General features: G+C 40.3%; 1 protein-coding gene across 1 annotated transcript; it reads left to right on the top strand.

The window, feature by feature from the left end:
- Window positions 1–5,064: 5,064 nt before the first annotated feature.
- Window positions 5,065–7,737, top strand: LOC147625425 (putative BOI-related E3 ubiquitin-protein ligase 3). The gene is made up of 4 exons (XM_086818762.1): window positions 5,065–5,345; window positions 5,488–5,633; window positions 5,783–6,177; window positions 6,392–7,737. Exons 1-4 carry the CDS (start codon window positions 5,293–5,295, stop codon window positions 6,950–6,952), a joined length of 1,155 nt encoding a protein of 384 aa, XP_086674888.1. The 5' UTR covers window positions 5,065–5,292; the 3' UTR covers window positions 6,953–7,737.
- The last annotated feature ends 7,997 nt before the right edge of the window (window positions 7,738–15,734 follow it).

A 15,734-nucleotide genomic window follows, 5' to 3' on the forward strand; every position in this document is an offset into this window, starting at 1 on the left:
TTATGATGTAATGTGATGGATGAAACTATCACCTAGCCCTAATGCAATGATGGCTAGAGCTCTCTCATATCTTCCTACCCAAAATCTTTTATCTTCCCCTTCTAATCCTGGACATTTCTCTCTTCCAATTATTATCCCCGAGAGTCCATCTTTCATGAGAACAAACTTGAGTTCATGTATAGAAACCTTCAAAATTAAATTCATCTACTATGAGTGGATTTGACATGGTTTTCGTATGGGGATGGGAGGGTCTTTGTAATCGGTTTACCTAAAGCCAGTGTCTAGTCCCTTACAAAAGTTGAGGTATGCATTTGATGAGATTAAAACTTCCCAAATTCAAAAACTATAAAACAAGAAAATACCCTAATTCAAGAGACTGATTGAGAGTACACCTAAGTATTTTTGTCTGAAAGGTTTTCATGCAAATTAAATTTTTTAACTTTTTTGTACGAAAGTATTTTCGCATGAAAGGTTTTTATACATTTTTTCCCTTTTAAAAAAGGCTTTCGTACGAATAATTTTCTTATACAAATAATGGTTGTGAGCATCTACCCATAGTGTTCCCTTGGCCTTAACTTTGAGGAGAGTTCTAGTATTCCTTGGTCTTGACTTTTGAAAATTGAGACCTTTTTCTTCTTTTGCCATCTTTCACACACTTGTCAATTTATTTAGTTTTGTGGTGTGAGGAGTTACTATTCTTGAAGCTTATCTTCTTAATTTATTTAAATGAAACTTTTTTAATTATTATTTAAGTTAATTATTGTTTAAGTTGATTTACATTTGTTAATATTTAGTATAATTAAATAAATTATGGATATGTACATGAGTATTATATTTGTTTTAAGTACTTCATACTTTTCTCACTTCAAGTATATTTGCTTTTAAAATTGAATATCTTTGCTAATTTATAGCACTTAAGTATGTCACTTAAAATTGAATATCTTTGCTTGAAAAATATATCACTTAGGCATCTTTAGAATTACTTTTTACTTTGGACCTTATACATAAAATTTTGGCCTTATGATGTAACCCTTTGCTTAGTACTATAATTAAACTTCTTTAACAAAAAGTCATGCTTTTTTTTCTATAATTTTTTGGGTTTCTTTCATATGTGATGTAACATTAAAAAAGAATAATGTATTATGCGTGATGTGTTAACAAATAATGCGAGTGAATAATGAGGCCAAACATATACTTCAATTTAGGAGTAAAACAAACTGTCAAATATGAATAATGCAACTAAGGTGTGTAATATTGAGGGGGAGGGTGGCCGTTATGATGAGGTCATCCATGTCGACATCCTCATGGGGCATGTTTAAAGTCCCATCATATGCCTATTACACCTTGGTACGTGCCTATATCCCTAGGTGTTACACCATCTCTCTCTCTCTCTTCTCCTAGCCTAAAGATAAACATCCACATCTTTCAGTAAGGTCGTGAGACATGCTGTAGAGCAAACTAATGGTCCTTGCTTCTCTGATTATATACCATTTTAGTTGCTATCTATTAGGTATAAATTGTGAAAGCTGTGATGAATCTTCAAGAATAGAAGCTTTGGAAATGATGGTGTAGCAAAGCTAGCATAGTAAGAGTCTGATCACACTTAGGAGTTAAGATATAAAAGCATTATGGCTTTATAAGCCCGATCATTAGGTCCCTTTACTCAACGACACCAAAGCAACAATGGGAGTTATGGAGCGTTGAGCTCTTCAATCTTAGGATAGAGCATATGATGGGGATGTCTTTGATCTAGATAAGAGAAAGGAGTTATTCAGGGAACATGACATCAAAGGGTACCCCAAAATGTTAGAAGAAGATGTGGGTCACAATGTTTCTTCTTCTTCATCCCTAGCAATAGAGTCAATCTTCTCCAGTGATGATAAACAAGGGCTTAAATAGTAGGTGTTAATCTCCTTTGCACATAAGTCATGGATTGGCTTGTTTGATTCACCAATGGAGGTGAGAGATTAGCAAACAACATAAATTGCTTTTTAATGCTTATCATGGCCTCTAAGTTGAGACAAATTCTTGACGGAGCTATGAAGAATTAAGGGATTCTAATCTAGAGGTGCTCCTTCAATTTATGATATATATATATATATACATGTATGTACGTACGTACGTATGTATGTATATAAGAATATGGCATAGCGGAAAGAGATAGCAAGACAAAGCACAATAGACAATGCAATAGATACACAATGGAGAGAATTTAAAATTCTGATTATACCAAAGATGTATAAGTGATGGTTGATGGTGCTGTCCACTCGTGCACTTTCAAGTAAAGCTTAGATGGCAATCTAGACAGACTCTGGATGGAGTATGTATGAGGTGTAGAAGGGGGTGGATACTCACAAGCATTGGATGCCTTAGCTCATGGCAACCATGTCCATATATAGTACTGTAGGCGGTGTGGTGTAGACACGTATACAATGAGGACAGTTACACTGCATAGACACAGTCACCGCCCACGTATCTAGAATGCAGCCCACCGACCACCGCCCACTAATGATGGACCTAGTATCTGATCTAGGAAATATTCTTCATATCGGACCCCAGCTAACGCTCATACCCCTGACCATCTCCTAACCATCATCAATAGTCACAATAATGACCCCATCGACGTCTAAGCCTTCCCACTAAAGACATATGCACCATGGCTACTCCTCATAATCGGGGCCTAACAAATGTGCATTATACATCAAAGTGAGATGAGGCGGGCATTGAGTGTACACACACACACACACACACACACACATACACACACACACACACATATGCATTGCTCTCTTATCTAGTATCCCACAATTAATCAAGATCCATTTGAGCTAAAACCCATTGATGGTGTAAATTATTTTAGTATAAATATGTATAATCATTAAATAATAGTTTGGCATAGTGTTTATTGTGTATATACAGATTCTAAAATATTAATATTACCAAATGAAGTCTTGTGAATACATAAGCAAGGAGAACACTCCAAAACAATTTTAGAGCAAGTGCCTACTACATAAGTATCGTGTAATATGCTATGTAGCTTAGTAATGATGAATTCCTATGTCATACTTTTAAAAAGAGACTTGTGCCACCTCTCTGCCATACCTTGTGCCACCTCTACATTATAATTTTCAAGGGAGACTTGTGCCACCTCCCCACCATACCTTGTGTATGGTCTTTTTTCCCCTCTCACTTCTATACATATGCACTTAATAAGCATAGATGTAGTGTAACAAATAACTTCATCAATGATTGGTATCAATAAACATGTTATTTTGCAAGGATTGTGTGAAAAGCTTCTTTGACATTCAATGGTTAGAGCATCCACCTCATTCTTTAAAAAAAAACCAATAGATATATATATATATATATATTTATTATCAAAAAGCAGCTTTACATCTTTACATCAGATTAGATTTTACGTCCACCTTATTCCTAACAACTGCTCCCAAAATTCTAATAGGTGACCAGAGCCTTATATATCTTTATTGAGTCGGCTAGCCACCTCTAAGACTCTTTATTGAGTTGGCTAGCCACCTCTTGGCTCAATAAACATGCTATTGTACTTTCAAATCTCTGCATCTCCATCTCCCTTGTAGTGTACATTTCAATATGTGCACTTGTAGTGTACATTTCAGTATGTACACGAGAAACCACAAGCACAACTGCCCAAGCATTTTAGTTTTTTTTCTTTTAATCCACTTTATCAATGAAAGTGTCTCTCCTTACATCTCTTTTGCTTTGTTTACTCCGTCAAAAATTCATTTCTCTATTTTAGCACTTGGCATTGATTCGTCTCGGATGATGTTGGTTGGATGTCTGGATCTTTTTATTTTAAAATACAGTTTGCGTTTTTGCGTTTTTGCGTGGGTCTTTGATTACCATCTTACTTATTGGTCGCAATCAATTCACCCAAATTGAAGTTTGTAATATAAATAAAAAATAGGAGGTTTTTTTTTCTTCTTCTTCTTTTATTACTGGAAATCGTATCCTGGAACACTAGGTTTGGGCGTACTAAGTTAGGAAAAAACAATACCTATATAATATAGCCACTAAGCCATGCCAAAAACAAAACAAAATAAATTAAATTAAATTTAATGTCAGAATTTTCTTAATAAAACTAGGTGTTGCAAATTCATCCATAGCGACGTACGTGTTAAGCGGGTGGTGGGGAGTGCTGTGCGGCACCTGCAAGGCTCTCTCTAGGTGAGAAAACAAGAGGAATAAGACTCGCGTTCTCTGCTCGATAACACTAGGAAATAGAAAAGTAAAGAGAGAGAGAGAGAGAGAGAGAGAGAGCATCACCTTGAGAGAGAAACTTGACAGAGATGCATAATAGAGAGAAACTACCTAGAGAGAGAGAAACTACCGAGAGGAACGTCTAGAGAGAGGGGGGGGAAAGCGAAATTAGGGAGATCGCCCGAGAGAATCTAGAAAGAGATCGAGAGTTCTCCGAGGCCTCGATTGAGAAAGAAATTAGAGAGTGACTAGATTTCCGAGTTAATAATAAATAGAAAGGGAAGTAGAGACAGAGGAGGTAGAGAAGAAAAGAGCAAAGTTCGGAAAGGGAAGAAATGAGACATGAGCGGTGGATTAGAGTTTAAATAGAAAGGGATGAAAAGAGACTAGGATACCTCACGCACGCACCCACCCACCCAAACAACCGCCCACCTTCCTTCCCGAGACATGAACGGTGAAGGATTAGGCTTTAGAGAGAGTAAATGATAACCTAGAGAGAGAGAAGAAGGATCACTCACTGACTGGTCACGCACGCACCCAACAACCCACCTGCTGCCCTCTCGCCTGCCGATCCGTTCTTGCGCGGCATGATGTGTTCTTTGGCATCTCGCGCCTTCTAATAGGCATCATCACATGGAGATGGATGCCCGGCACCACCACTTCCGAGAGAGAGAGAGAGAGAGAGAGAGAGAGAGTAGTGGTAAGTAGGTAGGTAATACGGGCATTTTTCCCTTGCCTGACGAACTTTTAATAAGCCATACAGCGAGCGCGTGCTCCTACGTGGCAATCGCGACCCCCATGCAAAGGCGAAAGGCCACGTTGGCGGACGGATTGTCCTCGTGTATGTTCTCTTTTTTGCTCCACCCCCCGTCTTGCTCGCCATAGTCTAGCCAGCCACCTTCACAAACCCGCAAGGCCACCACCAGGAGCCCTTCTTTATAGTTCCTCAGCGTTCGTAGTGAAACAATATTTTCTGGCCTTGTTCTTCTCCGCGCCCCCCCCCTCCCCCCTCCCTCCCTCTTTCTCCCCCTCCCCCTCCCCGCGGTTACTTCCTCCATGGCACTGCAAGCTCAGAATCAATCCAATACTCTAGCCGATCTTCGGAATAGGTAAATCTTCTCTTTTTGATTGTCCTGCGTAACACGCTCGTTGCTTTGTTAAGTGTGTCTCTCCTCTGGCCTAATCTTCATAATAATGCGTCTCTCCTCTGGCCTAATAATCTTCATAATAATGCTTTTTGCTCCAATACAGGCCTGTTGAGCTCTCCAATAGTGATCTTTCTAGTATCGACCCCCGGAATTTCTTGGTTCCATTTCCATATTGGAACTTAGATGGCTGCCAACAAGCTTTTCCTGGGACTCCTACAATCCAGAATCATCAAAGGATGTTCCAACCAGGTCTTACTAATGCTGCACCTTTCAAATTGAGAATACTGGTGTCTCAGCTAATCAGGAATTGTTCTATTTTTTCTATGAAATGCAATTTAAAACAGACGAAAACTGTCTTGTAAACATCTTGCGCTTACCCTTTTGTTTCTTGATTTCAGTTGCTAGCCCTACCCTGGGGCCCGTCATCCCCAATTTTGTGATGTTGCAGCAGCAGCCTGTGGTGGACGCTGCAGCGCATATTACAGGAATGAGAAAGAAAAGGAAGGAATCGAGTGGTAGGCGGTCGCAGCAACAGCTGCGGCAGCAATCGTCTGCTGCTGCACTAGCATTGAAGCCGGTGGATTTAAATGGAGTACATGGCTGCTCTCCTCCTGGTCCGCAATCAGGCGTGGTTTCAACGGGTCTGCGCTTAGCCTTGGACGATGATCGCTCCACAGTTACAAGTTCTCGACCCGATGCAGGATCGGTCTTGGTGTCTATGGCGATTGGTGGTGAACTTTCTGCACAAGTATTACAGCAACAGGATGAATTTAACCAGCTTCTCAAATTTCAGGTATGGCCGTACACATGTTGATTTCCTTAATCGATAAAGATTATAAATTTTAACACGTTTAGGCTTGATGACATCATAACCCGTAGACCATTGAGAAAGATTAGAGACTACAGTGTTATTAGGCATCCATGCACGTTTGGATTCTATTTGTAAGGTTGAAAGTTAACTGGCAATGGTTGCTTGACCCTCCGCATTTCGGGATTTTTGTTGGCAGACTGATCAGTTAAGGCATGTCCTAGAGGAGAGAACACAGTTACAATCTAAGGCTCTACTCGCCACTGTAGAAGAGGAGGTATCTCACTTGCTTCGGGATAGAGAAATGGAGTTGGAGAGAGTGAACAGAAGAAATTTGGAGCTGGAGGAGAGGGTAAAACATTTAAGTCTGGAAACTCATGTATGGCAGAGTAAGGCAAAGAGTTATGAGGCAATGGTGGCTGTTCTGAGGGCAAATCTCCAGCAGGCATTGGTTCATCAGAGCAGAGAGCAAAGTAGGGTAGAGGGGCGTGGGGATAGTGAAGCTGATGATGCTGCATCTGTGCATATTGATGACAATGCTGAAGCACAACAAACAAGGGCCACGATGATGATGGCAAGGAAAGCTGTTGCAGCTGGAGAGGTTACAAGGGTGTGCAAGAGGTGCAGGGGTAAGGAAGTGTCCATTTTACTGTTGCCATGCTTGCACTTGTGCCTGTGTAACAATTGCAAAGTGGATGTTGAGAGGTGCCCGATCTGCAATTCTCTCAAAAGTGCATGTGTTGAGGTGTACCTCTCCTGATAGGTCAGGTCTTCACAACAAAAAGGGTCAAGGGTCATAGACAAGAAAAAGTGGTTTGAGGGTCACAGAGAAGCAAGGCAGCATGATTTTGGTGTCCAAGCTGTTGGAAACCTAACATATTTCAAGCATATCTCATTTGCCTTCACTTTGAATCCTTTACAGCTAGCCTTAGCTTACAGAGTACAAAGGAAACTAGTTTCAACTAGTGTAAATGTTTCATCGTCAAAGACCATTGCTGATATGGTTAATCAATGAATGATAGAGGTATGTTATTGGACTCTAGAAATTCTAAGATTTTGCAGAGCTGTATGGCTCTCCTTGCTATCCATACAGCAACGTGGCATGTAGCTGTCAAAGAATTGGGATCATTGTTTATCGGTTCTACATTTAGTATATGTGAAATATTTTGGATGCCTGATTTGGAAGCTTGATGGAAGTTTCACCATTGTGTAGCCAGCTTTGCAAAGCTGAAGATGAATCAAACTGAGACATGAGTTGCAGCTTTCTGAATTGCTGGCCTAGTTGGTTCAAGCTTTGCAAACTCCACATCAAAGGCCCTGCCAAATGCTCAGCAGACCAAACAGTCAGCAGACTCGGGAAATCCTTAGTTCTGTCCCGTCAATGAATTTACGTATGGTATGGTCATCATGAAAATTTGTACGGTCATCACGAAAATTCGTAACACAGACAAATGCCAGAGTCGGCTTTTAATGTGGGAATGACCGACTCCTTTTAAAAAACAGTGCAATTATGTCTCATTGAATAATTTATTCAAACATGACTCTTATGTATGTGTCTTAAAATCATGTTAAAAACAATCGATCACATGAGGTGGCAATTGGATCTTATCCAGCATCTTGTGTCTCATTGTAAAGTATATTTGAACTTGAGGCTATGTATGCCTAAGGGTGGAGTTTGTTACAGGTGGTGGCAGTCGGAACTCACCCAGCATACTTACATCCTCCCCTATCCTCCCTCATCTTTTATGACTCGCACTCCATGTTAAAAATTTTCATCCTTGCATCCTCCCCTATTGTCCCCCCTCTTTATCTTTCAAGACTGGCACTCCTTGTTAAAAATTTGCTGAAGGTTTAGCCACGAGGGGGGGATTTTGAAGCCACCTGAAGCAAGTGTGCGTCAAGGTGAAGATGCCTAAAGCTTGTAGCTAGGCCGTGCACCACCTGAAGCAAGTGTGCCTCAAGGTGAAGATGCCTAAAGCTTGTAGCTAGGCAGTGTGCTTCGTGGCAAGATAGCTGTGCCATCTGCGACATCATGAGTAAATTACCATGCTGGATGGCACCCCATCCCGTAGTGTAATTGGCCCCTTAATTGCTGGTTCTTTGCTGGAAGGCCAGGGCTGGCCCTATGAAAACCAAGGCAGAGTTTGTTGCCCCAGCATTACCAATGGACCTTAACATTCTTGTAAACCAATTGCAATGCAAGTCCGTCATGTTAATGTCTCCTGCTTTAGTTGGACGTTAAATCAGAGTGAATGAGGCGAAGATGTTTATAAGTACCTGGATGTTCCAAGTCTTAAGAGTTAAAGATTTTTTATCTGCTGTTGCAAAAGTTTGTGTGGTGGTCGTCTTGTTAGTGCAGTGTCTTCTGCTCTAGCAGGATGTGGTTAAGCAATGTCTCCTGCTGTTGTAGGATGTGGTTAAGCAAAGCAAGTCTTTCTCAAGAGGTTTACATCTCTTGTTCCATTAATTTCTATGTATCGAATGAGCCCTGTATCAAGTGAGCCCTGCGTGGATGTGGTATTGCAGTTAGAGAACTGCATAGGTCAGTTACAGGCAGATCTATGGTATGCATATGATGCAGAGAGTGCAGAGTGTCAAAAAAGTGCATGGCTCAATGATGATTCTATTGATTCACAAAGTGCATGCTTTTGTAGGCTGTAAACCTAGCTTTTGATTCAATGGAATTACACATACTAAACAAGTGACGCATGGCACACTTATCCAAATATAAGGGGGGTTCATCCCTAAGTAGTTCACACATGTACGTAAACAAAGTGCATGCTTTTGTAGGCTGTAAACCTAGCTTTTGATTCAATGGAATCACACATACTAAACAAGACGTATGGCACACTTATCCAAATATAAGGGGGGTTCATCCCTAAGTAGTTCACACATGTACGTGTTCATTTATCTTATCCAGATATAAGGGGGTGTTCATACGTAAGCAAGTATTCACACATACACATGAATAAGGTTACACAACCAATTTAGGGGGTATTCACACACACACACACCCACACCCACACCCACACACCTGCAAGTGGGTACACAAGCTTGAAGACTCCAAAACTCAACAATGGATTCTTCTTGACCCTTAACGAGTCTTTCTTACATGGCGAAGTCATCTTAAAGTGTCCCATGCTGTCCTTAAAAAAGTAGGATTGTGTTGTAATACGATTTTTGGTCTTTATTGATCCCTTGTGGATGTAGGAAAGCCAAATTTCAAACTATAACTATGGCAGCTAAGAGCACTGTGTCGCTAGGCAATGATTGCAAAAATAAATGAAGGGGATTCAAGAACCTCCTTCCCTCACTCGTCCCACATGAGGCTTCTCCCTCTCCTTACCTATTCGGAATTATTGTTGTGGGGAAAAAGTGTTACAAACGAGTACCTTCGAAAATCAGGGTGCTAGTTGGGTTTTGTAAGCCTTGGTGAGAAAATCATAGCCCCCCAATATTCTACTGCAGAGCACAACCACCTCACTCCCACTATATCCCCTAGTGGTTACATGTTCTAAGGATGTTCTAAGGCTTCACCTTCATTATGAGTGTTTGTTGTAGGATTCGTCCAAAAAGCGCTTTGTGGGGATAAGTGTATCATTAGCAGTTAAAAGTTCTAAGGCGAATAAGTTCGAAGGCTTCACCTTCGGTGTTTGTTGTAAGATCTCTCGAAAAAAAAGCTTGCTTGGGACATATCATTAGCGGTTCAAAGTTCTAAGGCTTCATCTTCATTATCAGTGTTTGTTGCACGATCTCTCCGAACAGAGCTTTGTGAGCTTGGTTGGGACACGTGTATCATTAGTGCCCTATGATCTTGGCCTGACTATTGTGTCTTATCCTCTTAGCCTCTAGTCTCCATGTGTGTAGTGCGCGTGTTCTCTTAGCCACTAGCCTCCATATGTGCGTGCATGTGCTCCAAGAGTTTTTTTTTGGTGGTCTTGCTCTCTCCAATAGTTCTTTGTATCAAGTGAGCCTTGCATGGGCAAGAAACTCTCAAGAGAGGAGACTCTATGATAACAAAAGACCCCTCCTACAAAGGCACTGAGCTTACCTATGAAAGATGAACAAAGGCACGCGTCACATAGGCACTTGTAATAAGGCTACAAGTTAATGCACTTTAAAAAAGAAAGTGCTCTTAATGAGCATAAATAGTCATGCTAGAAGGCCTTTTACTTTTGAAGTAATTTAGCAATAAGTACATCATTCACCTACTAAGACAAGATTAGGGAGTTTGGGAAATTGTCAATTGCCACTTTTCAAAGATTCACAAATGGGAGCATGGTAAACCTTGTCAATCTTTATTAAAAATCCATGATGTAACATCATAAGAAAACTCTTGACGTAGGCACTAAATATATAATCCTTGATAAATTTGGAATTGGTGTGCTCAAGATACTCTAATAAGTGGATACAAAAAGTGTAACCATTTTAAACTTCCAAAATATGGGGATTTTTCCAAACTCCGTAATATGGTCTTTAATCTCAAACTTTAAATGTGCTTGGTTTCCATGGTGAGTGATGGGGGATGCTTAAGTGAACCTGCAACGTAGTCAATTGGTTGAAGCAATGTCTTTCATGTAGCTTGATATCCAGTTGAGAGGTGGCTAACATGCTTCTCGAGAGTGAGTTGAGAAACGAGTTGTTGACTTGATTAGAGAAGAGTTGGCCAAGCTATATTGTTGCATATATTTAATGTCTTGAGCAATTATTTAGGGTTGTTTCTCCTTGTTGATTATTTCTTTTGTTCTATTATTGGGAATATTGTTATATAAGATGATTGTGGTTCTTCACCTTGTATTTCTTGAGAATATACATTCTTGGGAGTATGAGGGTTTTTGGAAAGGAGTGCCATATTCTTCTAATATTATAGAAAGCTTTGGAATCCTAATGCTATCTTATTATGCACTATTAACAATGTGAAAGATATGCAGGTCATGCAGGTCATGCACCTTCAAGTTTCTTGCTTGGGATACTATGCCACTTTCACAAGTTAGATTCCAAAAAATGAAGAGGCAAACAAGATATTTGGTGCAATATCATGGGAAATGTCACACCATGAAAAATGCAATCTTATCTACAAAGTGTACAAGGAGGTGCATCTAGATGATTAGAATACTTGTGGGAAAGTTCTTCTCAATTAAGCACACTGCTTCCAACGAATCTAGCCATATCATATTAATAGATTGCAAATTGATTTCCTTTGAAGAAAATGAGCAAGGAAAGATGGTATTGATCCTCACTAAATTGTACACTCTTTCAATTAAGTACACTACTTCTTCCAAGGATTTCAGTCATATTGTATAAATAGAGATGGCAAGCTAATTTCCTTTGACAAAATCCATCTAATATGATCAAATGAAGAAAAGATACTACTTCCAACGAGTTTTGCCATATCACATCAATAAATTTTGCAAGTTGACCATCTAATCATTAACCAAATAAAGAAAAGATATGGTAGTGAACCTCACTAAAATGAAGAAAAGATATGGTAGTGATGCTCACTAAAATGTGCTTATACTCAAAATTATAAATTTAAAGACCATTTACCTTACTAATCCATTGATCTTGTAAGTGGTACTTCTAACGTCTTTTGTTATGCAAACTTTTATCACCATAAGAATACAAACTAGACACATGTACAATGTGTTGAAAGATTAGTTAAGTAAGATAATAATAAAGCTATGTGCACACACAAAATTGTGTCACCAAAATAGAAACACTTGTACCTTGCACGAGGGAAAAAAAAGGAGAAATGTAGTAAGGGTCATAGCTAGTTTGCACCATTCTGTTATGGAGAAGAAATAGTTCTTAGCCTTGCCTTCCATTGGGTGTCACCATAATGGAGCTTTGCACTTGGGTAAGTAGCAAAAAGGGAGAGAGACAATAATGGAAAGCTCTATCTCAACCTTGATGCAAATCAAAAGTGAAAGAATGGGGGAGAAATGGAGATGAAGATAAAGATTAAGAGGGAGAAGAGGAGAGAAAGCAACTTCACTCAACACACTCACAGACCCAATCCATTAGCAAGCAACAAGAGAAAGTAAACAAGCAAGCAAGACACGTGACCACAAGAGTACAAGACTCGACTCCACTTTCATAATGGGATTATGTGTATTCTCATTAGTAAAAAATTAATTATATACATGCCTCATATTTACAATGCTTGACCACCCAAGTCATGTTTGGGGGCCCAATAACTAGAAAGAGCTAACTTTCTTGGCTATGTATTGTTGAGATATTGAGCTCATCTAGTGAGGCGGTGGACACTGATGACCCGCTTGGGGGATAGGCTCCACACTTACACCACTAGCATGGTTGGTGAGATCATGGGTGATATGCGGCCAGTGGGATCACAGGCTGTGTGAGAGCCATTCTAGAGACTGGCATAGTTATAGCGCCAGCTCATTTAGTTGGGTTCACACTATAGAGAACCCTAGTATGTATTTGGTTGAGTACATTTTCATATTGTGTGTACTCTTATCTTTGTATATGGTGTGTTGAGTGTTGTGTGAAGAAGAAGAAGATTTTCAGCCTCTCACCTTGTGCGTTCTCTTTTAGGGTTTTGTGAGTGTGTGTGTGCTTGCAAGAGCTCAAGCTCTCTTCTCCCCTGTATCTTTTCATGGTATCAGAGCCTGGTATCGGATTACTCCAGAGACAGTATGGCTTGGACATGTTGTCCAAGTATGGTATGACAGGATGTAAGCCTATCTCAGTGCCATTGGATTAGAATGGCAAGTTGAGTGTGCAGGTTCAGGAGAGATTTTGGAGGATCCTACTATGTATAGGCGCATAGTAGGAAGCTTGATCTACAACACGACGATCACTAGGCCAGATTTGAGCCGTGCTGTTGGGTTGGTGAGTCAGTTTATGCAGGTTCCTCGGAAGCTGCATTTGGATGCATTGAGACGCATACTGAGGTATGTGAGGTCTACTTTGCATTGTGGACTATTTTATGAAACTAGGACATAGATATGTGTACATGGGTACACAGATGCTGATTGGGCTGGTAGTATCTTAGATAGAAGATCTACTAGTGGCTTCATGTTTTCTTTGGGGAGTGCTGCTGTGACTTGGAGCAGCAAGAAGCAGCCTACGGTTGCTCTATCCAGTATACAGAGGCCGAGTATAGAGGTGCTACTATGGCAGCATGTGAGGTAGCTTGGTTGAGAAAGCTACTTGCAGATTTGGGTCTATCAGTGGATAGACAAGTTGTCATTTTTTGTGACAACATTAGTAGTATACAGTTGGCCAAGAACCCAGTTTTTCATGCTTGCACGAAGCATATAGAGGTCCACTACCATTTTGTTCGAGAGAAGAATTTGGCAGGAGAGACGTTGACCTTGTTTATGTTAGCACACAGGATTAGGTCGTTGACATCTTCACCAAAGCATTGGGTACAGAGAAGCTCCGCAGATTCAGGGCTTTGCTTGGTGTACATGAGATGGAGTTGAGCTCGAGGGGCAGTGTTGAGATATCAAGCTCATCTAGTGAGGCGGTGACACTGATCACCCGCTTGGGGGATAGGCTCCACACTTACACCACTAGCATGGTTTGTGAGATCATGGGTGATATGCGGCTAGTGGGATGACAGGCTGTGTGACAGCCATTCTAGAGACTGGCATAGTTATAGTGCCAGCTCATTTAGTTGGGTTCACACTATAGAGAACCCTAGTATGTATTTGGTTGAGTACATTTTCATATTGTGTGTACTCTTATCTTTGTATATGGTGTGTTGAGTGTTGTGTGAAGAAGAAGAAGATTTTTAGCCTCTCACCTTGTGTGTTCTCTTTTAGGGTTTTGTGAGTGTGTGTGTGCTTGCAAGAGCTCAAGCTCTCTTCTCCCCTGCATCTTTTCATGGGTATAAGCTACCAGCTTTATATATTTTTATGATAATCTCGGTAAATTTAGATCAATTGGCATTACATAGTTGTAAGCTCTCGGTGATTCCAAAATCTATTAGATGAAGCACATTATGCAAATACAAAAAGATCCTTCCCTCCCTTACTCCTCCTTTCCTCCCTCTTGTCTCATACCGCCTCCAGTAGTCATCCTCCCTACCTCCCCTCCTTCCCTCTATTATCTTCTTTGCTTCATTCCTCACCTCTACAAGCTCTTCCTCTTCTATTGGCCACCATCGTTTCCCTCTACTCCTCCTTCTCTCTATTCTGTTATTTGCTTCATTACTCACCTCTACAAGCTCTTCCTCTTCTGTCTGCCACCATCGTTTCCCTCTTTTTCTCATCATCTATACCACATCCAAAATTTCTTTAAGATTTTGTATTGCATTCTAGGCTTTGTAGCATCCTTCATTCACCCCTTGTAGATCCAACACCACCCAACAATTCCTTCGTGTGACATATCTACACAATGGATCCTCGTTCTATAGAAGAAGACCAAAATCCATCATTGAGTCCATGAGCTCAAGAAATGTGTAAGACAATGAATTTCTACTCTATACAACAGGCTTATGTAGCTTACCATACAACCGTCTAGAAGGTTCATCTCATCCTAGGCACCATTGGAAAAGGATAATATTTGATTTTCAAATCAATAAGGATGGTAAAGGTGTCGAGAAAGTTTAACATGTCTATCCACCATCACTACTGAAATCGGAGCCAACACAACGTATAAGTTTTGGAGCAAACTGTACGTAAACTTGTTAGTTGATTGCATGATATAACAAGGATTTATTGAGTGTTTATTGGTTGTGTTTAATATTTTTGGTGTTGGATTTTTTATCCATGGTACATAATTTTTTTCCTCAAACTTTGAGTGGCAGCCCCTTAGATTGTGTCAAGTGTGATATCCCCTAGAATGCTTCACAGGGTCTTTCAAAGAACTTTATTTAGACCTTTGAGAGATCTTCTATTTAGGGAGACAACATCTATGCTTGTTGGTGATGGGGTTTTCTTCTACAATGCCTCTTACATTGTCCCTTCATCACAACATGGCTATGGGAGTCTTGAATCTCTCTCTCTTCCTTCCCCAAACAGCCAAGAATGGCCTCTGCCTTGCTGACAACTTCTTGCATGTAGACATCCATGAAAATGCACGCATGGCTCACACAAAGCTAATTTGGCGTAGTTCATATCTTTTCATGTTTTTATTTTCATTTTCCTTAGGTATGGAGTGTATAGGACACCCACTATGTATGTTTGCAAGGAGGGTGCCAACGAGGCACTTGATATGTTGCTTCCCAAAGGTTGGGACACGAACGTGATTGCTGAATGGTTAAGGAGAAGAACATTGTGAGGTTCCACATAGATAAGCAAAAACTCACAATGGTATTCTCATATGGAGGGTGGAAGAATTCTAGGAATGAGTGGGAGCCCTTATATTCCGATGTGATCACCATGCAAGAGGTTGAGCTCCTAATATTCCGATGTGATCACCATGCAAGAGGTTGAGCTCCTAATCATGGTGAATGAAAATGACATGCACCATATTATAGTAAATGATGATTGGAACTTATCAAACATGAGAGAGTACGCGATTTCACATTTGGGCTAGATGGTATCTTCACTTTTGTGGTGTGGATGGTA

The sequence above is a fragment of the Cibotium barometz genome, chromosome 24 (genome assembly GCF_041138505.1).
Source record: "Cibotium barometz isolate CiBa-2024 chromosome 24, ASM4113850v1, whole genome shotgun sequence".
NCBI lineage: Eukaryota > Viridiplantae > Streptophyta > Polypodiopsida > Cyatheales > Cibotiaceae > Cibotium > Cibotium barometz.